At 39.5% G+C, this 27,419-nt stretch overlaps 1 protein-coding gene across 12 annotated transcripts in view; it reads right to left on the reverse strand.

Moving 5' to 3' along the window:
• The window catches only part of NBEA (neurobeachin), an 823,962-nt gene that overhangs the window by 487,651 nt on the left and 308,892 nt on the right, over positions 1-27,419 (reverse strand). For 5 of the 12 annotated variants that reach the window (XM_042842795.2, XM_008167747.4, XM_005286608.4 and 2 more), the window contains exons 25-30: positions 20,768-20,791; positions 17,172-17,352; positions 14,299-14,429; positions 12,853-12,960; positions 11,016-11,184; positions 8,340-8,435 (exon numbers count right to left, since the gene is read on the reverse strand). In XM_042842795.2, the coding sequence (XP_042698729.1) occupies positions 8,340-8,435; positions 11,016-11,184; positions 12,853-12,960; positions 14,299-14,429; positions 17,172-17,352; positions 20,768-20,791 (709 nt within the window). The remainder of the gene's footprint in view (positions 1-8,339; positions 8,436-11,015; positions 11,185-12,852; positions 12,961-14,298; positions 14,430-17,171; positions 17,353-20,767; positions 20,792-27,419) is intronic. The other 7 variants (XM_065581343.1, XM_065581347.1, XM_065581342.1 and 4 more) reach the window with 3 other exon arrangements.

The following is a 27,419-nucleotide window of genomic DNA, read 5'->3' on the forward strand; positions in this document are numbered from 1 at the left end:
GCAGCTCCTGCTCAAACAGGCCATATGGTCTGCTTCAGCAGAAGGTCATTGTCAGATGAGAGGTCACCCTTGGGTTCCAAAACTGCTGCCACTTCATGCACCAGAGCAGGTGCCTCTATGAAGAGATGGAGGAGCTGTTTCCCACTGGTAGCGTAAGACCAACTGAGATCACTCCATGTCTCATGGGGACTCTTCCACACACTTCCTACGGAAGGCGGACCGGCACAGGGATAGTGCTGGTGCACAGGATGGTACGGGTACATCTAACCAATCCCAAGTACTGAGTAGGGAGATTAGAGACCCTGTACCCTCAACTCGGGTTCTAGCCATGGGGTAATCCCTTGAGTCTGCTACTGACAATAGTAATGCCAGCACTAACTGTTTCCACACTGGTGGCATACCAGGCAGCTACAGATCTCCTCTGCTTTTCCATCCCAACTTCTCCTTTGGTGCAGGACTTTGCTAGGGCTGTGTTGTTCGTAGCCCCATTAGATGAACAGGCCACAGAACCCTTGTCTGTCAGCACCACATCCTGATATTCCTTTTCCACAGTCTGTGGAAGGAGGGATAGTCCTGGGCTCAGTGCAAGGGACCTCAGCACCATGAAATTCCTTGGCACCATTGCAGTCGACACCACAGATGTTACCATGTCGGCTTTCACAGCCCTGCACTTTGGCACAGTCAGCCACTTTGGTACCACTGATGACTTCAGGGTTGATACTGCTTCCAGAGCCAGTGTACTTGGTGCTGGCAGTACCACTTCTATCATTGTTGCTGGTCCCCGCCTCATTCTGGGTGATGGACAAGTCAAACTGATTACTCACTCCCTCAGGACTTGCTCCACCTTTATACCTGGAATTCCAAGGCTCCTCGGCATCGAGGTTGGAATCTTCCTCCTCTTGCTCTCCATCACCCAACCCACATCAAGGACCATTTATGGAGCATTGCAGGCACAAGGATTTCACTTATCCCATAGTTGGGACATGAGATCTTGCCCCAGTGCCTCCAGGCCACCAATGCCCTATCCTTACCAGTGGCCTCAATGGAACCTGTGGGTCACTCTTAGGTCATGGAGGTCACACTCCTCAGCTCACTCTAAGGCAAGACTGCTGCACAGATTGGTGGCAGGAACTGTGGACTCACCACAGGTTCAGTGAAAATTAGTGTCTGATCTAGATCTGAATTCCAGGGAGGAGCAGTGAAAGCTACTGCTATTTCTCCAAAAGAATGAGAAAGGTTTTAAAGTCTCCAGAAGAGTGGCCATCCTCTCTGTGTCCTGTTACGCTTTACCCAGAACATCCCCATATAAATATTTGCAAAAGATACTCAAGATACTGTATGACTTTCCATTGTAAAGATAAGTATGTGTTTCTTTCTGCTTAAAGACAATACAATTTTAATTGTATCATTATTCTGATAGCAAAATTTCCTATTACCCCATATGGTACCCATGAGGGCCTTGTCTTTATTTTTTCCTCTTCTTAAATGCTTCCTGTCTTATCATTAAGATAATTTAGAATTTATGAAAAAGTGTTGAATTAACCACAATGAAAACTGAAATAATCCCTGTATTATCCATAGATCAGATATGGCATAGGGGATGGCAGTGCAAATTTGCTGACAAAGCGTACCTTTAATTAAATATTACCATTGGGGTGAGCCACACTGATACTATCATCAAGAAGGCCTATGGCATTTTGGGTTGTATAAGTAGGGGCATTGCCAGCAGATTGAGGGATGTGATCACTCCCCTCTATTCGACATTGGTGAGGCCTCATCTGGAGTACTGTGTTCAGTTTTCGGCCCCACACTACAAGGAGGATGTGGAAAAATTGGAAAGAGTCCAGCGGAGGGCAACAAAAATTATTAGGGGCCTGGAGCACATGACTTATGAGGAGAGGCTGAGGGAACTGGGATTGTTTAGTCTGCAGAAGAGAAGAATGAGGGGGGATTTGATAGCTGCTTTCAACTACCTGAAAGGGGGTTCCAAAGAGGATAGATCTAGATTGTTCTCAGTGGTACCAGATGACAGAACAAGGAGTAATGGTCTCAAGTTGCAGTGGGGGAGGTTTAGATTGGATATTAGGAAAAACTTTTTCACTAGGAGCATGGTGAAGCACTGGAATGGGTTACCTAGGGAGGTGGTGGAATCTCCTTCCTTAGAGGTTTTTAAGGTCAGGCTTGACAAAGCCCTGGCTAGGATGATTTAGTTGGGAATTGGTCCTGCTTTGAGCAGGGGGCTGGACAAGATGACCTCCTGAGGTCCCTTCTGTGACGTTATTGACATAAACTGAGACCATATAGATCATTGTTGCAACCAAGGTCCTGTAGTGGCACCCAAATCTTGTATAAAGGGGGTCAAATGGGGTGTCTAAGACAAGGTTATGGTTTACTGGTTATGATTATGCTGTCTATATGTGTGTATCAGTTTTGTAGTTTAAGTTATAAATATTGGCTCTATACTGTCTGTATGGCAAACTGATGCTATGCTTCTGGGTGACATCCCAGACAAGCTGAGATTAGCTCTGCCTAGCCTGCTTGATGGCCCATTAAGGACCATCAGCTATACAACGGACTCATTCAGAGAAGGCAAATATGCCTTCAGACTCAGCAAAGTATGCAGGGACTGGCCCATGTGACTCCAGACTCCATTTTGCTGTAATTTTCCACAGTAAGAACAAAGAGGTGTTCTTACACCTGGAAAAGACTATATAAGGCTGATGCCTCATCTCCATCTTGTCTTCAATCCTGCTTCTTATCTCTGGAGGAACTTTGCTACAAACTGAAGCTCTGAACAAAGGACTGAGGACCCATCCCAGCGGGGGATGTATTCCAGAGACTTGATTTGAACCTGCAGTTTATTCCATCACTGCTACAAGCCTGAACCAAGAACTTTGCCATTACTGTATGGAATTGATTCCATTTAACCAATTCTAACTCTCATCTCTATCTTTTTCCTTTTATGAATAAACCTTTAGATTTTAGATTCTAAAGGATTGGCAACAGCGTGATTTGTGGGTAAGATCTGATTTGTATATTGACCCGGGTCTGGGGCTTGGTCCTTTGGGATCAGGAGAACCTTTTTTCTTTTATTTGGGTATTGGTTTTCATAACCATTTGTCCTCATAACAAGTGGTACTGGTGGTGATACTGGGAAACTGGAGTGTCTAAGGAAATGGCTTGTGAGACTTGCGGTTAGCCGCTGGGATGAGACCGAAATCCTCTTAGTCTGGCTGGTTTGGTTTGCCTTAGAGGTGGAAAAACCCCAGCCTTGGGCTATAACTGCCCTGTTTGAGCAATTTGTCCTGAGTTGGCACTCTCAGTTGGGTCCTGCCAGAACCGCATTGTCACACCTTCCAACCCTGGTATTCTATGATTCTATGATCATCATTAGAGAGATACAGAACAGCTTTGCATGCTGAGAGCATTCAAAGCAAAGCTCACTGCCAAGTACAATGAAGAAGAAAATTCTTGGAGCCTACATCTGACACTGGCTATAGATGTCCATTCGAGACATCTTCCAACTGCATATAGGAAAATGCTTGACACCACTAGAGTCTCTCAACTGCTCAAATATGTCTAACTAAAGAAAATACATATACAAATCCAAAAACACAACCTAAGAAAAATACCCATATTAAGCTTAAAGGAACCCATATATTTAAATAACTCATAATTTTCCCCATCTGTTTTCTGGCGAAATACAAACTTGAGTAACTAGATTCTGCCTACCAAATTATCCTGTAGTTTTCACTGAATAAGTTATTATGCAAGAGTGAACTGATGTGCCAATACAGAGGGTGAAAGATCAAAGTGTGGGAGCAAAGTCAAAAGTGTACTATCATCCAAGTGTCGGTTAGTCTTGTTTAGTGAATGGATGGAAGTTTAGTGGTTATAACAATACTAAAGGTGGATTGCTTATAAGCAGCCAGTGTTCCTTCCTGAATTACCAGTGTTCCAGCCCTGAAGAGCCCTGACATAATTCCAGCAATAGTGATAAAACATGCTGCTAATATCTCACCAAACTTTCAACACAATCATCACAATAGGCTGGCAAAGAACTAACTCTTAATATACTCAGTGTAAGGCCTGGTTAATAAAATATACATGTTCAATAAATATATGACTTTAACAAATAAGACAAACTTCGTACCCATTTCTGAAGGCAGAATTATTATTGTAATGTATGGTAGAGGAGACATGACAGATATAAAAACAGCCTCCTCTTAAATATTTTGATGTACTCTATATGTCCACCCATCCACTCTATTTTAAGAATCTATACTCCCCCCCCGCCTTTTTTTTTTTTTTTTTTTTACACTTTTGCTACTTATATTTTATCTCAAGAACCATACTGCATATAAATGGCAAAACCAATCTTTTCTATGTTTGCTATCTGGCTTTATTTCAAGTGCCATATTTTGTACAAACAACAATATTAATCTTGTTTATATATCCTTTTTATTGCATAAAGTTTAATAAAACAAAATTTTAACATTGTCTCTGGATTGCTCTGTATGTTTTGATTTGCAAGCAGATGTGGCTAAAAATGAAATATCCTAATGCCTGCTATATAAAAAGGTGCTATAAATGCGGAACAAGAAGATAATGAGGAAACAGGATTCAAATATATTTTAGGGTTTATTTTGCAGCACTTCTGAATTAACGGCATATAATTCCTTTTATAAACGGTGGATAAGTATGCCAGTTATGTCACAACTAAGAATATTAAATTAGCACACTAAAGTGACAAAAAGCTCATTGAATGATCCTGAAGTAAAAGATATATATATTTGTTTGTTTATTTTTGGCAATAATGGGGAAACTTTATGGGAGAAGAAATACTGAAATTCAGGTGAGAAACATTTGAATTTGAAATCAATTAGTGAAGTCAGTAAATTATAAAGGTTCATAAATGAGGGACTGAGACATACAGAACTTTATCTAATAGATCAGTATTTTTCAAATACAGCCCTTGTGGCCGCAGGTGGCCACCAGGGGCTTTTCTTGCAGCCATAGGCTCATGGGCAGTGACTGGGGGGTGGGGGGGAAGGGCGAAAAGCAACAACTCTTCCCCTGGGGCCGCCAACAGCTGGTGTGAGTTCCCCACCTTCCTGGAGCCAGTGGAGTGGCGGGCTCCGGGCACACAGCAGCAGGCAGGGCCGGCTCTAGTTTTTTTGCCGCCCCAAGCAAAAAAAAATTTTGGCTGCCCCCCGTCCCAGCCCTGGGCTCCTCACCGTACCCCCCCCTGCCTCCCCCGCCCTGGGCTCTCCCTCCCCTCCCCCCACACACACCCTGCCGTCCCAGCTCTGGGTTCCCCCTACCCCCCCCCCCCATCGCCCCCCACGCACACCTCCTGCCGCCCCAGCCCTGGGCTCACCCCCACACACACCTGCACCCTCCTTCCGCCGCAGCCCTGGGTCACTGGTAACTCGCTCCCAGGGCAGGTCATTCAGCAAGAATTTTAGATGTACACAGAACACAGACAGGATTGGTTCCCATATGGTTACAGAACTGCAGTGAAGTGGAACAATTTTCAGCTTGTGTGATTGGAGGATATCTGGATGCATATTATAAGACTGTCCTACATAAGTGAGGAAAAGTTGAGGTGCCTTTATTATTCTTTTGTTCCACTCTTTCTTTCTATGTGGAATTTGCCAATGCAATATCACTGTCTTCCTTTTAAACAAACAAAAAGGCAATGGCTGTTGAAAATAGCAATTCCAGTCCTAATAACCACTGGGAAGCATTTCTTGCTCAATTTTATACTACTTTTTCTACAGCAAGTTACAGGGGATCAGTATATTTGATTTGGGAGAAATGAAGTAACAGCCGCCCAAACTGAGCTTGAGCACTCCTGAATCTGGAAGGCAAGTGCGGGGGGGGAGGGGGAGGAAGGGGAGCGGGCTGTGGCTCCGCAGGGGAGCACAGCAGCATGTATGCAGCAGCGTGTCTGGCGCTGCGTGAAGCCAGACACGCTGGTCTGAGTGGCACGGTAAGGGGGCTGGGGGGTTGGAGAAGGGGTAGGGGGTTCCGGGGGGGGGGCAGTCAAGGGACAGGAAGCAGGGGGGGTTGGATGGGGCGGAGGTTTGGGGGGGCAGCCAGGGGCAGCGAGAAGGGGGTTACATGGGTCAGGGGTTTCGGGGGGCAGTCAGGGGACAGGTAGGGGTGGGGTTCTAGGGGGGGAAGTTAGGGGGGTCTCAGGAGGGGGCAGTTGGGGACAAGGACCATTGGGACTTAGATAGGGGGTGGGGACCTGGGGGGCAGTTGGGGCAGGGGTCCTGGGAGGGGGTGATCAGGGGGACAGGGAGCAGGGGGGTTGGAGTCTCTGTGGGGGGCAGTCGGAGGGAGTGGATGGGGGCAGGGTGGGGCTACCCTCCCTCCCCGTGGAGTGTCCTATTTTTTGAATGTTAAAATATGGAATCCCTACTCACAGTGCAGCTCTCCATTCACAGCAGGCTGCAGCATGAGGTCTCAGCTTCCTCCCTCCCTTTCCCTCTTTCCTGTTGGTAGTGGCCAAGGGAATGCTGGGAAATGTAGATCTTTCCCTGCTCCAGGGCTGGCTCTATAGGCAGGGAACTAACCACAGAACTACAGCTCCCAGGGCTCCCTGTTGGTTCTCAGCTCCCAGGCTGGATCCCTGCCGCCCCTGCAAATGGGCTGCCCCAAGCACGTGCTTGCTTTGCTGGTGCCTAGAGCTGCCCCTGGCAGCAGGCTCCAGGTTTGGGTGCTGGCCCCAGGCTCACTATCCCCCCACATTGCCTCTGGCCCCTGCTGCCTTCCCTAGTCCCCCATCCATCCCCCCATTGCCCTGGGCCCAGGTGCTGTGCTACCCACCTCCCCATCCAGGGCTTAATTTGTCCCTGGCTTGCTGGGGCTAAGTAAGTCTCTGCTGTAAAAAGTGATATTTGTATGTTTGTTAATGTGTCTTTTCAGTGTCTCCCAGCTAGCTAGCAGACTTACTAGCTAGCAAGTATTAATTATAAAAAAGCGCAAAACAAACAACAAAAAAGACATGCAAACATGCAAAGCACCTTATTTGTGTTTCTATTCCATTGAAGTGGGCTGTAGTCCACGAAAGCTTATGCTCTAATAAATTTGTTAGTCTCTAAGGTGCCACAAGTACTCCTGTTCTTTTTAAAAAATAATAGACTACTGTACATTATTTCTATTATTGAGTCTGCAGACAAAACCCTACATAAATAAATAACAATGATTTGGACATATATATGTGTTTTTGCTAAAGTTAATTAAGTATTTTAGGAAAAATTGTCAGAGTGGCCACCAGCAAGAACTGGCGACCACACTCCAAGGCAACCAAACATTTTTTTGTGGGAACTCTTGATTGAAGGGTTTAACATTGTAAAGCATTTGGAACATGAAAAGCACCATATAAGTGCTAAGTATTCTTAGTAAAGTAGGAAGTCAGCCTATTCCTCATATTTTATCAGAAGTAGTCACAGAATTAATTACTAGTTTTTTGTTTGTATTCATCATTCTTTTTACTCAGAGTGACACAGAGAGCATGATAATCAGATAAAGTATGGTTGTACCCATTCACTTTTTGCACTTCCACCGTAACATGTGCACACAAGTTGGAAAATTCACATGCACTCTTGGTTCCAAATGCACCTATTTAACTTTGTACATATGCAAATCCCTGACATTTGAAAAACGTAGCCCATGCATATGCATATGCATATTTTCTATCTGAAAAAACAGCCTATATTACAAAACATTTGCTGTGACTGCAGAAACTGTCTCTCTCCAGAATAGCACAGTACAGCAATTAACAACATATAAAATAAAACTTTACATTATATACAATATAAAGGTTTACATACAAACAAAAAGTGAAAGAAAAAAGAAGAAAAGGAAAGGAAGAGAGACGACCTGTAGGAAGTATGAGGAAAGGGAACACTAAAAAAGTAGGAGTACTAAAGATTTAATTTATTCCCTGTATGCAATATTTTTAAAATAGGTCTGATTTGTTTTCATAACTAAAGGAGGTATTGTTGCAGCAAGAAGAAAAACATTCAAAATTTCCTTCTCAACTCTCTCCACTTTAACACTATTTTTTTGTTTACCTACTATTAATTAATTTAGTAGGTGTCACTGAAATGAACAAATGGTAGTAGAAGTGGGAAAGATACTTCCAAAAGTAAATGTAGCCAGGAAGAAAGCCTTGTCTTAAGGGTATCCTCATCAGGTGACAGTCTGATCTCCATGTAACCTGAGGCGTATGCTTATTTACCAAGAATTACATCACGGTTAGTTATTTAATTACATTACACTAAATAAGGACACCCAAACAGGTTAGGAGATGATGATAATATTACCTTTGTAAAATGAGTGGGCAAAGCTCTGCTCAGGAATTAACTTGGCAAGGAATCCATGGTTCAAACTTGGGTGAGGGATAGATGGTATGACCACAACTGTGGAGAAAATCATGGAATCAAATGTGAGCCAGCTAATAACCGCCTGTGATCTGGTCCACTGTGGATCCATGACAGAAGTCCTATCTCATTGAAACATGCAAATATGGCACTATTAACAAAAATGCATTTCTGAAGAAAGGAAACAAGTTATGTATCAAGAGATAGGAAACATCAGACCAATTAGTAGGGAATCATAAGAACAACATTTATAGGGAAAAAGACACATATATAATACAAACATGGCTGAAATAGTTAATTGAAACAAGCAGTTTCCTACTCCAGCACCACAACATATGACCAGGAAGGACACATTAAATACAACATAAAATTATGGTTTCTCATAGCTGACCACTTAAATATAAGTTTATTAAATGAAAACAGCCAATGAGGACATGGATTTTTTTTAAACTTAGCGCATAAAGGTAGAAAGTAAGCAAGCTAAGATATAACAATGAATTAGATAAAATGAATAAAAGTAGGGCTGTCAATTAATTGCAGAATTGTAATTAATTGTACATAAGCAGTTTCTCCTCCATTGGTGTTCACACCTCAACTGCTAGCAGAGCACCTCACCCTCCCTGATTGAACTAACCTCGTTATCTCCATACTGATTTATACCTGCCTCTGGAAATTTCCATTACTTGCGTCTGATGAAGTGGGCATTCACCCACGAAAGCTTATGCTCCAATACTTCTGTTAGTCCTAAAGGTGCCACAGGACCCTCTGTTGCTTTTTACAGATTCAGACTAACATGGCTACCCCTCTGATAATTAATTGCAGTTAACTCAAGTTTTAATGCAAAACAAATTAACTAGATTAAAAAAAGCTGTGATTAATTGCAGTTTTAATTGCACTGTTAAACATAATAGAATACAAATTTAAATGCATTATAAATATTTTGGAAGTTTTTCTACGTTTTCAAATATATTGATTTCAATCACAACACAGAATATAAAGTGTACAGTGCTCACTTTATATAATTTTTGTATTACAAATATTTGCACTGTAAACAAAAAATAGTGCAATCTACAAGTCAACGCATGGAGTGACATATGAATGTTTTGCATATCTGGCACTTAAATAACTTGCAATGACCTCTAAAACAGTGCCATGCAAATACCTGTTCTCCCTTTCAGGTGATACTGTAAAAAAGAAGCAGTCCCGAAAATGTAAACAAACGTGTTTGTATTAGCAATTGGCTGAACAAAAAGTAGGACTCAGTGGACTTGTAAAACTTTAGAGACTACATTGTTTTGTTTTTGAGTGCGGTTATGAAAAAATAATTCTACATTTGTAAGTTGCACTATCATGATTAAGAGATTGCACTACAGTACTTGTATGATATAAACTGAAAATACTATTTCTTCTGCTTATCTTTTTTACAGTGAAAATATTTGTAATAAAATAATATAAAGTGAGCAGTATACACTTTGTATTCTGTATTGTAATTGAACTCAATATATCTGAAAATGTAGAAAAAATATCAAAAATATTTATAATAAATTTAAATTGGTTTTCTATTATTGTTTAATAGTGTGGTTAAAACTGATTAATGACAACTATTTTTTAATCTCACAATTGCAATTTTTTAATCATTTGACAGCCCTAAATAAAAGCAAATAGGACATGAATTTCAATTACACTATACGTGATATGAAAATCAACAGTTCCAAAAGCTAAAACAGCAAATCAAATTCAGTACAAGAAGCAACATATTCATGAAAAACAACATGCAGAGATTTGGCCACTGATTTCTAATCACTCTTTTCAAATATATTTATATGGCTGTTCTGAGAGAGAAAACAGAGCACAGTCATAAACCAATCCATTTCAATGGCCTAAATAAACCATTGGACTGGCAAACTGAACATTACAAACAGTGGAGGAATGCATTTGGATTCAAAACTCTTGGCAGGTTCTGCAGCTGACAGATAGTACCCCCAAAGGCTGAGATACCAGTTCCCAGGGAAAAAATAAGAATTCACACTAATCAGGTAAAGAATGTAATAAAGGCAACAATTCTAGTATATTAGACTTCCAGGGGCTTTTCAATGCAGACCCAAACTAGAAAGGCAGCAGGACTCAAGAGAGTTAATAGTCCTTGCTATATTAGCTTTTCACAAGACTAAGTTTAAACTGAAGTAACTTCAACTAGGGAGCTAGCTGTGTTTGCTGATTACAAACTTCAGACAGTGCATTTAGAGTCAGAGAGCTGCTCACAGTAGACAAATGACAATTTTTAGGTTTACTTTGACAGGTTAATATCTTGTCCTTTCACAACTTTAAATTCACAAGGGCTCTCCTTCTTTGAATGTACATATATATTTAAAAATGAATGCATAAATACAGAATAAGCAAATGAAAGTAAGTTAAACCCTATAAGCAGAAGCTCATAGTTTAAATCTAACTTATTAACAACCAACATATATTAAAGAAGCTTGGAGAAACTAAACAACAAAATAGTCTCAGTAGTCTTCACACCTTTCCTACAATTTAAAAGTTTTTGTAGTCAAATATTTACTGTTTCAAGGAAATTCTAAAAACAAAATGAAAAATACGTGGGAAAAATAGATGTACCTGTACTTGTTGGTGAATTTATTTCCTGTCTGATATTTCTACCTGCCTGGCTCCCACATCTTGCAGTCTCCCGTTGAGGTTCTAGTATATCACGGTACTTGGAGACCATCAGCACAGAAATAAAGTAAACTACTGCCAAAGCCAAAAATTGAGCCTGTTTGCTATCATCCTGAGTGAGAGAAAAAGGAACACATTATCATACTTGACACTTACACAGAACTTTTAAATCAAGATAATCAATATGTTTTAGAAACAGCAACCTTTTTAGGTGTTATACCTGCTTACTTGCTTACAATTCAATTCTTGAATTACCTATACGCTAATTGGAATGTTAAAGTCAGTGGTTATAACCTATTTAGGAAGGATAGTGTGGGCAAGCGGGGAGGGGGAATAGCCTTCTGTGTCAAAAATAGCATTATCTGTTTCTGATGCACTCAGAACAAAATTAGCTTGAATGCTTATGGATCAATGTCCTAACAGATAGACACCAAATAATACCCCATCTTGTGCTTTGCTATAGACCACCAAATCACACTAGGGAACAGGGTGACCGTTGCTTTACCTACCAATCTATAACATATAGGAAAAAACTGTGTAATCATAGGGGACTTCAATTTGTGTGCCATATGCTGGCAGTCTCACGTGCCAGTACTAGAGCATCCTTAGAATTTGTAAAAAATTATAGGTTACAATTTCCTAACTCAAAAAGTGTTGCAGCCAACACAGGGGAATCCTTTATTAGACTTCTCCTAACAGGTAAATAGTAACTGATCACAGAACTAAAAATTAAAGTTAGCTTAGGTACAAGTGATCATGACTTGATCACATTACAATGTGAAAGAAGACTCAAGTCCAGATCAGTAATATGTATACACTTGGTGTGTTAAAGCCAGTTTCACAAAGCTGAAAACAATTATGAGCCAAAATTAGCTAGGAGTGTTTCTCCATTACTGATAATTTTTAAATCAAGATTAAATATTTTCTAAAAGATATACTCTAGCAATTAATCTTGGAGTTCTATGGCCTGTGACATACAGGAGGTCAGACTAGATGATCACAACTGTCCCTTCTGGCTTTGGAAATCTATGAATTGATGAACGGGTAAGCCTGTAAACAGAAAGATCAGGTGACTTGCCTAAGATCTCAGAACAAACAAATGGCAAAGTCAGCAATAGAACGGAAGAATCAGAATTCTATTCACTTGCTCTTACTTCCAGACCACTCTATAAATTTGTAGCATAAAATGAGTGAAGATATTATATTTCTGTGCCATTTACGGATGCAGCAACTATTCTGAGAAGTCAACATCAGCATTCGTGGTTCAGCATGCATTCCCCTAGAATACTGCCAGAAGGGATACTAAAGTCATTTAGCATAGATGGGTTATATAAAGCTACTCAGCACCATAACAGAACTGGATCTTATATGATTATAAATGTTGTATCAATAAGGAGGTGCAATATTTCACTCCAGAGGTTGCTGCATTTCAGAGATTGTTGAAGTTTTCCTTGCATGTAGTTTGCATATCCGTTTCAGCTTGTAAAGTGCAATGAAATTAGGTAAGGCATCTTTCTTACCAAATAAGTTCACTTTTATTAAATGCTTCATTTTGTACGAAAAAGGAGAAAGAGAGATTATGTAGAATTTGGCAGATTTCTTCCCCCAAAAAATGGAAATCTGAAGCCTTATTTGAAGGTGAACACAGATTTTAAGACCATCCAGCTTCCAAAGCTGTCCTTTTTTTTTTTTTAAATGCAAGTTATTTGTAACATCAATCTTTCTTTTAAATATTAGTGAATATATTGCAAAAAGAAAAATCATGGTCCATATTACTCACCACATCACGAAAAACAACTGCTCGCAGACGATTAATGTCAACATCCTGAAGAAGTCTATCAGGATCCTTTATTGGGGAAAGGTTACCAGGAACATTTTCCAATGGTGTCTAAAAATGTAAAATTATTTTTCCAAACTGTACGGAGATTTTTATTCAAAACATTTATTTGATTGACAATAAATAAATTAAATACGTTAGTACTAACCTGCAGACAAAAAAGGCAATATTCAGATATTGGTTCTACAAACATAGTGATGCTTTACTTATTTTAATGCATTAGTACTGAATAGTCAGATACAGAATTGTTTATATTCTTCAAAATCAATGTTTTAATCCTACTGGACAAATGCACCACTCTTTAGTAGTTAGCATATTAACTGTACCAAGAGGAGACAAATTTCTTTTGGTACTATTCATAAGAAATATTTCCTATGCACATGATAGACTAAAAATGTGTTTGTATAAGTGAAAATAACTTAGAAAATTCAGCCTCATTCTATTTTATACAGACAATTATTACTACAGTCCCATGCAGGTCATACATGTTCAGTATTCTACTTACAGTAATGTGACCTGTTTTCTTTAAACAATAAACACTGCAATCCAAATAACAATTAACATATAAAAGTGTTCTGTTTTCTACTGTCCAATGTTTGTCTTGTGTTGAGTTTGGCAAAATTGCTAGGATGGATTTTTGGTATGGTTTTATAAAATAATCTAGTGATATTTGTGGATACAAGTCTTATCTGAAGCAGTATTTTGTGGCAAGTATCTATATTGTGAAAGTAGTAATGAGATTATCATGATAAGTGAATTTGGGCTGGATATACCAAAGCATCATCTTTGAGACCAGGGATGGTTTCTGTGTCTCTGTACATTTAGTTTAGGGCCCTTCAACCCCCAAAACTGTGACCAAATTGGAAAATATTCAGAAATGAGCAACTTAAATAATAAGGACACCAAAGTGACTGAAATGTAAGTGACAAATTTAGACCTCATTCTTGGAGTCATATCCACAAAGACAGACCATGATTTACACACAGAGCCCTACTGAAGTTAATGGGATTCTACAAGGATGCAAGAGTCCACCCACAAAGATCTGATTGCAGGTTTTGGCCATGAATCTCATGAGGCTTTAGAAATCAAAGAAATATGTATAGATAGGTCAAATTGCAATAGGGTGGGGGAGAAGATGTGCTCTCTGGAGCAGAAGTAAGAGAGAGAGAGTAAAGTATTGGAGAACAGTTCTAATCATGCCATTAAATTAACTATTTTCTTCCTTTTAATTTTTTTCTTGTTTCAATGAAAAAGAAAATGTTTTCTTTTGAGAGCCAGGAAATGGGTGACAATTCAGCTTCTGTTTTAAAAGAAATCTAGAAATTAACTACAATCATCTCCTGCTCATTTTAAGCACTGGTACAACCTATATTAACAACATTAGATTACCTTGGTCATTGCTGTTGCAGTCATACCCTGAAGAGTCTCCTGAGTTTTACTGCTGATTAGTGAAGATTTGTTCACCCTCTCTCTCTGTCTTTGTCGACATTCTAAACAGTTTCTCACAGCAACACAACAAACTAAAAAAAAGATGTAATTGAACATTATCATTAGGTGATTACACAGTTACCATTTAATGAAGTGCCTATACCTCCAAAGAATGATTATGTCCCAGTAGCAATTGTATAAATAAACAGGCATCACAAATCTCTTAAATTATACTCTGGTGATACTGAGAAAATATTGTGGTGACTTTTCCAATTTCACTCTGTTTTTAGTTAATCAGGTTCCTTAATTTTATGACTATCTGTCTTAAACAAGGCTCATATTTAAGGCTACAAGAAGTTTGAAAAAGACAAATTATTCCCTGTAATTGGAGTTCTTAGATTATGATCATGTTGTCCCTGTTGATCCACTATTTTTGGAAGCATACTCCTTAGTGTTGCCAAAGCCAACCTTAACATTTTTTGTGGCTAGAAGACAGAAAACAAAAGGTAGGAATCAATGGTTACTTTCCGTCACGTCAGAGATTAGCAGCAGACTGCCATAAGGTTCCACCTGAGGACTGACAATAGTAATTATCAGTGATCTGAAAAGGTCGGAGAACAGTGTTGTGACAAAATTTGCAGCTGACAAAAATTATTCAGCTCAGTCAAGAAGCTGAGAAGACTATGAGGAATTTAAGAGAGACCTAGACAAACTAGATAAACAACATGCAATATGATGGGCAGATGGAATTCAACATTGACAACTTAAAGCAATGCACAACAAAACAGAATAATTTGAACTACGCTTGCTGCTTCTAAGGTCCTACATTAATTGTAGCAATTTATCAAAAAGTGTTGGGCATCACCGTGGACAGCTCAGTGACTTTCTGCTCAATAAATGAAAAATTAAAAATTAATGGAGATGTCCTATCTCCTAGAACTGGAAGGGACCTCAGAAGGTTATTGAGTCCAGCCTGCTGTCTTCACTAGCAGGACCAAGTACTGATTTTGCCCCAGATCCCTAAATGTCCCCCTCAAGGATTGAACTCACAACGCTGGGTTTAGCAGGCCAATGCTCAAACCACTGAGCTATCCCTCCCCCCGCTCAATGCACAGCAGCAGACAAAAAAAATCCTCCCGAAAACCAAAAAATAATGATATAAATATAGAATGCATAAGGAATAGCATGGAGAACACCACTGAAAATATTATAATGCTCTTATATAAATCAATGGTACAACCTCATCTGGAATAGTGCGCTCAGTCTTGGTCACCATATCTCAAAAATGATATAAAGGGGTGACAGGTGCCAAGAATAATTAGCAGAATGAGAAGACTCTTACTTGAACAAAGATTGAAAAGATTGGGACTCTTACTATAAAGTGATCCAATTTTCCATTTATAAATGGGACGTGGGAGCCAGAAGGTAGAGGACACCCTTTTTTTTTTTTTTGTCTTCTCACTTCTCCATCAACTTCCCTTATCCCTCTACCAAAATATTTCCTTGTAATATCCCCAAAGAAGTGTCTCATTTTTTCCACTTTGACCGTATGACTTAACTGTAGGATATTCGGGGTAGGGGGACAGGAGACTGCTACCTGCAGCTCCAATACTTATTTTGGGAACTAGTTGTCACTGAGATCAGGTGCACTTATTCCACATATCATACTGTTTGGTGTAATAGCTTATAATAGACCATAGCCAAACTCAATATCTTCCAATTCAAAATATAGTCTAAGGAATCTGAAAGAAATGGGGGAGAAGCGTGGGTAGGTTTGGTTCTGAACTAGCAATGAGAACTCTGAATAAACCTTGTCAAGAATTCCCTTTTAGGGATCCCTACACTTAAGAAAATGATTAGAAGTAATAAAACACTGGAGGACAGTTGAGAAATAGTTAATTAAAGACTGGGGAATTGCTCTTCTGAAATGAACGGTCTTTAAAGCGGGGTTCTTTGTTCCATTGAGGTTCTATAGCTCACCCCACGCCACTGAGTCTGTATCCTTGAAGGTCGCTTTCATTAAAAACGTTTTTTTCACAGTCAATATCTAACAGCTTGTGGAAAACATTGATATAGTGTTGTTTATAGACAGCATGAAAATAGCAAAACAGAATTTGCCATTGTATTGCATGTTGTTCATGTAGTTTGGTTAGGTCCCTCTTAAATTCCCCATTGTCTTCTCAGTTCTTGACTGAGCTGAATAATTTTTGTCAGCAACAAATAATGCTGCAATTCTTTTGAAAAGACAACATTTTCAAGACCTGCTGCCAATGGCAATGGGAAAGATAAGGAGGACACATGGGGTCACACTTCTTCATACCTTTTCAAAGAATGTTTTCATTTACAAAACTGTGTACACATAGCCCAAACTATCACTGTTTGCTAGATGCTTTACAGGCACATGGCTGAGGTGTATTCTCCCAAAAGAGGGGATCTGCAGGGGCAATTCTCAGAGAACCAAAGACCATGATGAAAAATCTTATAACAGAAGAGCAGCACAGCAGATCAGTGTTTGAGGGAAACAGTAATTTTCTTCCTTTCATTAGTTTTCTTGTATTAATATTTTACTGTCTTACAACATGCTTTACAATTTGAATTTCATCAATGACAACTTTAAATCTGGACATGTGATTATTCTCATCTATTTTTGTGTTTCAATCATCATAACTATCATAACTATTGTAACAAGTCAGTAAAAACTCTGTGGTATTTTAGTCTACCACATCATAGTCAGAATCAGGTTCATTCCTACTTTTATTCATTATAGCCTTAGCTCATTGATCTGTAAGTAATTATTTAATGCACACGGTCTGTGTTGTTCTATACAGACTTACCCAGCCTTAGGCACTGTCGCATTAAGCCTCCAGAAGACATGTTTTTTTCAGCTTCAATCTCACTGAAGTTTAGAGAACTGGCAAATACCAGTACATCAACCATAGCCATCAGACGGCTCAGGAAAGTCACTGCTGTCTCTGCTGACATTCCTTGTGTCACTTCAATATTTTCCAATTCAGTCTTTAAGAGAAAATAATGATATTAGACTTAACAGTTTCAAACAACAAATATAGCACACCCACATCTCAATTTTAATTGTTAACAATAAATAAGTAAATGAGAAAAATTACAAAAAACTATTTCCTATATTTAGGGTTGGCAGAATTCGGGTGTTTTTTTTTTATAATTTTGATGTTTATTGTTTTATATATATTAAGATATTTTCCAATTTTTTTCTATTTTTATTTTTATAGTTGCTGGAAATTAAAGGGTGTAGGGTTGACTTAGGGTAGCATTGGCTGCAAGGGGCTCCCTGTATAGATGAGGGATTCAAGGCACCATTACCCATGGTGCAGGGGAGGCTGTGGTCCTGGCTTGGTGGAACAGAAACTCCTGGCCAGGGTTGCAAGGAGGATGATCCCCTGGCTATGGGATGCTGCTGCTGAACAGTTCCTGCCCAGGGATGACTGTTACATTCCTGGCTGGTGAGTGAGTGAGCAGGACCACGACAGCAGAGCTGAAAAGGGCTCCCTGAACAGCCGTGGGGCTGGTGACACCCGATCCTGGCAGACACAAGGTACAGGGAAGTCTGTGGTTCTGATGGAGCAGGGCAGAACAGAGACCCTCAGCCAGGGCCGCGAGAAGTTGTCATTGTCCCCAGCCACGGGTGAGGCCACCCTGCTGCTGAATGGCTCCTGCCCGGAGCAGGGTGGCCTCCTCCTTGCAATCTTGGCTGGGGTGTCTACTCTGGCCAGGGCTTCAGCCTTCTCCGCACCTTGCACCTGAAGGGATCCAGCATCACTGGCTCAGTGGCAGCACAGAGACATCTCTGCAGCCCCGCTGTCATGGCCCCACTCCTGTGACAGCAGTTGATGCCTGATCCTTACAAGCACAGGGGGAGGGAGAGGCTGCACTCCTGCTGACTTTCACCAATCACTCTATTTTTCACTGGTTTCAGTATGTCAGTTGAAACCAACATTTATCAAAATCTATTAATTAAAATTGAATCCTGCCAAGCCTATCTATATTTTTTGTCAATGTAAATTACTTATGAGTGAACTTAAAAATAATGGAGTGGGAAGATGAATTCACACTTGCATGCTGTAATAGGTATTATGAAGTCTAATATCTGTGAGAAAATTATTACTATTTACATAGAACCAAATTGTGGCCCAGCTACCACAGCTGTACAAGGCATAAGGGAGTGCATGACACCCCTTTATATCTCTGAGCAATCTCACTGCATGACAGCACAGGAAGGAAAATGGGCTCTGCAGAGCTGCTATGTCTCCACCTGCCCCTACTCACACAGATGGATGAGAGAAATGGAATGGGGTGGGAACTGAGCAGAGTCTTTCCGTGTCACTAACGTGTAGTTGGAGCCGAGGAATGTATGCTGTATTGGGCATAAACCTAGCACAGTTTACTCCATCCCTGGATCAGCAGGGGAGGGAGTTTAGTCCCTCCCTGTTGCTCCAGTGAAGGAGGAAATCATGCCAGGTTTGTACCTGGTGCAGCATACATTCCACGTGGAATCACAATCTCCATCTTGGGCTGTTCCCATGGTCTAGGCTCATGGCAAAGCCACTCCCGAGTCTGCAATTGTTTCATGAATGTAAAAAAGGATTATGATTTAGGGTAACATTTTCAAAAGTGCCTAAGTGACTGGAACCTAAGCCTCATTTTCAAAAGTGAGTTAAGCTCTTAGGGACAGATTTTTAAATTCATTTAGGTGTCTAAATATGCAGGCGGGCGTCTAGTGGGATTTACAAAAGTGCCTAGGAGGCCAACTCCCATTAAAATCTCAGAATTTGGTGCCTAGGTGCTTTTGAAAACCCCATGAGGTGCCTATCTGCATCTTCAGGCACCTAAATACCTTGACTTTAGGAACCTAAGTCTCACTGATAATCAATGGGACTTAAGTTTCTAGGTCTTTTTTTAAAAATGGGACTCAGGTGCTTGTGAAAATTTTAGCCTTTTGGTTCCAGTTTCAGGGATTCTGTAAGACAAATAAGGAGCTTAAAATATATTATTTTGTCCTGTCATAAACATTTCTTTCCATAACAAGAGTAGAGAAAATTCTTTTAAAACCCTTTATTTCCCTATTGTTGAGAATTTAATGTCCTCAGTGAACAGTAACTTGTTGAAATAGTTGTTTAGGTTTAACAACATACTAACAGTGCCGATAATGCCAAACAATATTAAGAAAACAATTGTTCTGACATGTGAAAGGTATAATGTGTCTTTCTGTCATCAGAATGATAGATAACATTGCAAGACATGTCAGTTACACGGGTATTCTGGGAAGGGTTGTCACTATTTAAAATCTGTCCAGCAAGACAAAACAAATGATATGATGACAATTAGACCTTTGAAACACCATTTCCCTTTGAAGGACTGCCACTAGCATTCCTCTAGGCAGTTATTCCCTGTTATTTTATGTTATTTTTCTACCATGACCCCCTTGTCATAGTAGAAGAAACATTATTAATTCACATAGAAAAGTAGCAAATTGTTTATATATAAAACACTTACACAAATGAAATTTAAACTGAAGAAGCCATATCTGAATAGCAAGAAGCCATGCCAGGGTGTGCATTAGTAGGCTGCTGGTGCAATTCTCAGGTGGTTATAGAAACATGGCCTTTGGACTCACCTCAATAATCACCAGAAATATGCACCAATAGTCTATTAGTGGACTTCCTGTTTTGGATTATTGCTATAATACAATTAATTATATTGTACTATATACATTTTCTTAAGGGAGTAGATATTTTACTTCCCAATGTGAAATGTCCAGGTTTATTTTCACATGAAATAGTAAGTCCATGTAAAAGCATGTTTTATAGTATAGTTTTTACATGATTTTTGCTAGCATTACATAGAAGAAAATAATAGGATTTTCTTTAGGAAATCTCCCTAAATGCTGCCAATTCACTATAAAGACAATAAATAGCCTTCTATTAGGTCTAATTACTATAATGAAATTCACCTCTTAAAGGTAACACACTAGTATGCATTCTAACTACATTTCAGAGACATTTTCTTGTTTAGCAAACTGTTTTCAGAAGCTAGAATGTTTTAGAATGGTATGGTAAAACTCATGCTTACTATGTAAATTTTAAAAGGAATAACTAAATTCCCAGATGTCCAGAGTTTGAACTAAATCAGATTTTCACAGCAGATGGACACTTCTGCAATTTATATTAGATCATAGGCTTGTCTAACTTTGACTTGGTAGTTTACAATAAGCAGCATATAATTATTAGCCAATGCATTAGATTACACTACGAAACATTTCAGGAAAAGTCCATAAATGCACCTATTTTACTCCTGACCATATCCTATAATATGGCGTGAATAATTAAAAAAAAAAGCCAAAATGTCAAATTATCAAAAATAATAAAGTTTGAAAAACTTAAAAACTGAAACTTACAGCAGTAATACTAACCTTAGAACCCTGGACATGCAATAGACAAAACAGACAACAGATTACAACAATAAAAGAAAAAGAAAATTATTAAAGTTAACTGAAAATACAATGTAAAATTGAAACAAAGTAATATCTTGGAATCATACCTTTATCTGATTAATTTATAATAGGCACTAACATTGCATCTTAGAAAGTGAACATTTGAAAACAAAGACTTCAAAAATAACTAAACTGCAAATAGTATAGACATTAAATCTAATCTTTTAATTTTATTATACAGTTCCTTTCCACATTGATCCATCCAAACTGAAATACATATTTTTAAATATGTACATGGAGAAAACGCATAGTATGTTAGTAATGTATACCCACAGTAGAATTTTACTTGTTATATAAATCACAGAAGTACATGACATAATTGTGTCATTCTCCAGTCAATTGAGACTGAAAAAAGTAAATCCAGCCTTAGTATTTATGATTTGTGAGATAAATCATATGTACAAAATTAATTGACAAAACATACATATAAATCAGAAGAAAAAAATGCTTGATTCTTTAGCTGTAATGCTCTTTGGACTGGAGCACCACAACATACCTTGTTACATACACCAGAGTTGTGCACAATTTTCAAACCTAATCCCAAACTGTACTAAACATTTGAATGATTTTGAGCCACCAGTGGAAGTCCAAGTTTTGGATCATCTCAGGGAGTTTGAGGCTAGTCCCAATGATTAGCAGTTCTGCAAGGTTTCTTGTAGGTTTTATTTTCAGCCAGAACCCTCTCCCCACAACAGGCCTGTCATTTAGTTGTCAGGAGCCATATTTTTAAAACTGACTAATGATTTTGGGGGCCTTTAAGATTTTAAATCCCCAACCTGTTAAACCTTATAGGGTGGATGCTGAGCAAGCGAGGTGTCTAAAAATGGAGGAACCCAAAAATCACAAGTCATTTTTGATAATTTCAGTCCTAACTACCTTGGAAAATGGAGGTGAAAAAATAGAAGACTACTGCACCTCCAGCACTGAAGACAATTTAAGGTAGTCAATATTAAAATGTAATATATTACTAACAGTTACCACACTAACAAATTTATTTGAGCATAAGCTTTCGTGGGCTACAGCCCACTTCATCTAGTAAAAAACTAGTTTTTAAAAATATTTTAATACTGTCATAATTTAGATAGCACATTTTTTAAACCAAAAGCATTTCAGCTATGCTACGCTAATAGTGCCATTGCAGTATCAACTCCAGCAAAATGAGAAGAAAGTTTTCTTTTCTTTTTTCGTAGAAAACTGTGTCTAACCATCCTTTCACATGTGGAAGTTCAGGTCTTGGTCTGGACTCTGAAGCTTAAACCCATCTTTGGGACCCAAATGCATTTTTTCTTTAGATTCCTCAACAAGTGAAATCCGGGTCCCATTACATCAATGTCATAACACCCACTGATTTCAATGGGACAAGGATTTGACGTTAGGTTCACTGAAGCCCTGTTTGATCCCAAAACCTTCAATTTTCTCCTTTAAGCCACATCCTTAAGTCCATGGTTATGGCTGTAATTTTATATTAACTAATGACTAGCTGGAACTGTCAGTCTGTCCACACCATGCTTTAACTGGCAACATCTGTTGCTGTTAACAAAATGCATTTTTCATAATCCTTACTCCCTTTCCTGAAAGCCCTTTGTCTTGTTTTGCATTTTCACATTTTGTCTTATTGGCTGCAAAAATTTTGGGGCACACAGAGTGTCTTATTTATATTTATAAAGTGTCACGTAAATTTGAGACACCAAAAATAGTTTAAGTGCTAAAAAGATATATATTAATATCTCCGCGTGCAAGGTCTTTGAAGGATTACCTCAATCCCTGCTAGCCCAATGAGCAGTAGACCGGGACTGAGAAATTAACTCTTTCTGGCATATCATCATAAAACAACATTATTAGATCAAAATATATGCTTACCATTTTTATTTATTTTAGTATTTTCATTTATTATTTCATATATCCTATTGGAAATTAAAAGGCGCCTATCCTTGGCTCTAGGCAATTTTTATACTAAATCACATGCAGTACCCCCCAACAAACAAAAAGCCCACCAGCAACTACGTTAAAAGCAAATTGTTAAAATTACAATGTCAAGCACTCAAGTTAAGAAACACAGAATATTTTGCCTGTGACACTTTATTTCAGCCCTCTTGTATGTATGCATTATGATACAGTCTTTAATTATATGATCACCTACTATGTTTTCCACAAGTGCCCTGCCTCAATTGACTGAACAGATGGTGCTCACTTAATAAGCAGAAATTCAATATTTTGTTGTATCTTCATTTCTTCAATGTTTATCCCTAGACCTTATTTACTCCACACTATCCAAAAATTGCTCTGAAGACAGCATTAGTAATTTCCTCATGGGCTTCTCTATGGTGCTCCTCACTAGAGTGAGTCACAAACATTAATGAATTTATTTTCATAACAACTCTGATATGAGGGTTATGATCATCCACATTTTACAGATAGGGAGCTGAGGCACAGAGATGTTGAGGTCCACAAGTATCTGCTAACTTTGGGTGCCCAATTTGAGACCTCTAGAACCTGATTTTTCCAAATTCTTAGCATTATATAGAACTTCAGATGTTCAAAGCACAGCTCCCACTGAGGTCAGTTGCAGTTGAGAGTGCTCAGCTCTTCTGCAAATCAGAACCCAGGTTCTCAAGTCAAGCACTCAGAAAATGAGGTATACACAGCACATGACCAGCTGTTAAAAGCTGGGTTAAGCAACTTGCCTAGCATCACACAGAATCGAATCCTTCAGAGCACCATTTAACTACCCTAACAAAGAGACTGTCCTTTCCATTTCTGTAACCCCCCTGCCATATTCCCAACACACCTTCCAACTTCTGCAACAAATGGAGTAGGGGTCCTACAAAAAACAGTTTACTTCACTACACAACCCTGATTCATTCCCAGAGCAGGTCCATCCTCTGAACTGAATGAAACAGCTCTGCTGTGGAAAAAACAGTCTGTGATCACGTAATTGGAGACTATCATAACGCATATACACAAGAGGACTGAATTAAAGTAACATAGGTAACCTTAATTCTGGAATTTCCTAACTTTCGGATGCTTGACTTTGCAACCTTAAATAATGACCTTTTACTATACAAAGGGTTTGTGCGTGTATAATTTCTTAGGTTAAAAAAAAAAAAGGCAACCCCCCCCCATATTAATAGCCATATAGAAAAGGGACAGACAAGGGCAATGAAAAGAATTAAGGGCATTGAACAGCTTCCATATGAAGGGAGATTAGAAAAACTGGGACTAATTCAGTTTGGACAAGAGGTGACTAAGGGATGTGATAAAGGTCTATAAAATCATGAATGATGTGAAGAAAGTGAGTGTTATTTACGCCTTCACATAACACAAAAACCAGGGGTCATCCAGTGAAATTAATAGGCAACAGGTTTAAAACAAACAGAAGTCCTTCCTCTCACAGTCAACTTCTGGAACTCGTTGCCAGGGAATGTTGTGAAGCCCCAAACTGTAAATGGATCAAAAAAAGAAATGGGAAAATTCATCATCAGTGGCAGTTAGCTAAGATGGCCAAGGATACAGCCTCATGTTCTGGGTGTCCTTAAGCCTCTGACTGCCAGATGCTGGGACTGGATGACAGGGTCACTGGATTATTGCCCTGTTCTGCTCATTTCCCTTGAAGCATCTGGCATTTGCCACAATTGGAAGACAGATTATTGGGCTAGACGGACCATTGGTCTGACCCAAAATGGCCATTCTTATGTTCCTCAGCAGGATAGGGACCATTCAATACACTGCACAAACCTCTGCCACCTCAACCAATGGAATAACTGATATCAGTAGTCACTTGCCATCTGCTATGTGGACCAGCACTAGAGGAGGATGGACACTTTACCAGTTTTCACGGAGAATGATTGAGGAATGGTGGAGACTCAGGAATTGTGGGTCCCATTCCAAGCCCCGGAGAGGAGTGCATTCTAATGGGCACAGACTCTTCTGTCCATTTCCTATGTGACCCCTTCTGCCTCTCCCCTCCAATCTGTCCCTGTCCCAGTCCTAACCCTCCACCACCCCTCATCCCAGTCCCATTCTCCACATTTCAGGCTTTTCATCCCAGTCCCTGTCTCCTTGCCCAGCAAGTCATATTCTCCCTCCACCACCCCAATTTCCTTCTGCCCAGTCTCCTTGCCCAGGTATTTCCAGTTCCCTCCTCTGAATTCCTCATCCCATCTTTCTCCCCCACCCTGACCTCCAGTTGTGCAGCTCCCATGGTCCCTGTCCTAATCTCCATCCCCAGGCTCCTTGTCCAATCTCATTGTCCTCTCTTCACCATCTCCTTGCCCAGTTTCTTTGCCCAGAGAATCCCAGTTCTGCCCTCGCACCCCGGTTCTTTGTCAGATTGATTTCCCTTCCTTTTAACATCTTCTCCCTGCCCCCACTGATTTTCAGTCCCAGTCTCTCCCCCAATCTCATCAAATTTCAGTGTACCCCAACAACCTACTGGTTCCTTCTGTTTCCCTCCCCAGCTCCCAATCCCCCTGCCCAACCAATCCCAGTTTCCTGCCTGCTCCCAGACCCAGTAGCCTTCCAGCCAGTCTCAGTCTCTATTCCAGCTCTCAGTCCCAATGTCTGAACTTTTAAAAGAAAAAGTTACTAGAGTTTTACCAAGAAAAGTTTGCAAGAATTTCTGAACATGGGCAAAACAATGTATTTTTCCCTACTTTTGTTTTCAGAATTGACTGAACCAAAAATTCAACTTGAGACGGACATCCAGCATGGAAAATTTCACCCCAAGTCGTTAAAGTTTGGCAAAGTTATAGTCCACTGAGAACAGGGTCTTATAATGGAAAATGTCAGATGGTGTCTCCCCCTCCCTCCTGCTGCATGGCCTTGAGGGAAAACTGTAGCAAGCCGGTGATAGGGTTCAGCAAGTAGTGGTATAAGCAGCCAAAGCAGGAACCTTTGGTCATTTGCACACTCAGAGAACTTTCTACAGTTTTGACTGGACTTTTTCTGCCCTGGGTTGATTGGCTGCTTGCTCCAATCCTTCCCCTACACCCCCCTTACAATCTTTTCACATCAGCTTCACTCCACATTTGATGCTGTTACCAGGGCCTGTCTCCATCATCTTTCTTATCTCTTCCACTCCTAAATAACCTCACCCCCTCTCCAAAAAAGGGACATTTACTGCCACCACATAATTCACTATGGTTTTGTGTTATACCCTTTTCCCCACCCTGTGTCAGTCCTGTCTATTAGACTGTACGTTCTCTGGGGCAGGGACCACCTACTATTCTATGTTTATAGAGTGTCTAGCACTCCTGATTGCCCTTTAGGGGCCGCCATAATAAACATGATTAATAATAAATATATCATATAAAACTACCATATTCAAACTATATCGTAAAGTTATTTTTAAATTTACTTCAAGGTTCTGCTGCCATGAAGGAACCACTCTTATCTTGCTTTCATGAATGGTAAATGATACCTGAATTTATTGAAAATGTAAATTTATTTAATATCAAGTGAATGCAGGAAATGGTAAACAGCAATGTGATCTCCATCTTAAAGATTAGTTTCAATTTTTATTTATTTATTTTAACAAATGAACCCAATTTAGGATTTTACTTTTGGGAGAATCGTTTGCTTTTCAAAGTTTTTCCTTATGCTCTAATTTCACTTTTCTCAAGGATGTACTAATTTGGATGATGATTATGAACTGAATGTGAGTTATGCAATCGGAGCAGGACTGAGCCCTGGCTTACTTATTTTGCCCTTAGACGGTCCAGGGTGGAAGAACGCTGCGGTTCTCGTTGTTTCCATCTTTTAAACTTTTTTCTTTGAATTTCTACTTTCCCTTCTTCTGTATCCACTGCAACGCAGGATAGACACAGGGCTTTGTTGGAGTGTTTTAAAATTAAAACTGTTGATATCAGCTGCTCTACGCATCTCTTGGCATACAATACTCTGCTTTCAGCTGATCCCTACAGATTCACAGCAGATAGCTCTGCAATGATTCAATCTCTTTCAGAACTGGAGAGCAGAAAATTGAGCCCAAAGCTGACACCTGATGTAACTACACAGAGACCCCCTGCTGTGGCTTTAATGAGCTAATTTTGACTACACTGTACTTAGTTATGCAAATAAAAAGATAGCAATACCACAATGAAAATGTAGGTGAGTACAACATAGTCATTCTTATGACTGAGCTTTCTATTTCATGATGATTGCTACAGTGGGCGATATCAGAACAAAGAGCACCTCCAAATCCACTCCACTGATTATGAGACTTGTCTTATAGTAATGCAGCAGAAAGCGGAAAGGATCCTGGGGAGCTTTTGAATCTCAAAGGCAGTTAGCTCCTGTTCTGACCTCCTGAAAACCAGCTTGTAAGAAAAAAAGTTAATTAAAGACAAGGCAATATTAGTGTAGCCAGAAGGTGATTTTCTAGGAAGAATTAGCATATGATTATTGCAACGAAGAGTCCTGAACTATTCTTGGTCAAATCTAAGCCTATTCTCAGGTCTGACTTTGTGTTTTCCTATCTACTGGCTGTATGCATACTAAAGGAAAAAGTTTCCAACTTGGGTGCCTGAAATAGTTGATCATATTATGCTTCCACTGA

This window comes from Chrysemys picta, chromosome 1, assembly GCF_011386835.1.
Source record: "Chrysemys picta bellii isolate R12L10 chromosome 1, ASM1138683v2, whole genome shotgun sequence".
NCBI classification, from domain to species: Eukaryota; Metazoa; Chordata; order Testudines; family Emydidae; genus Chrysemys; species Chrysemys picta.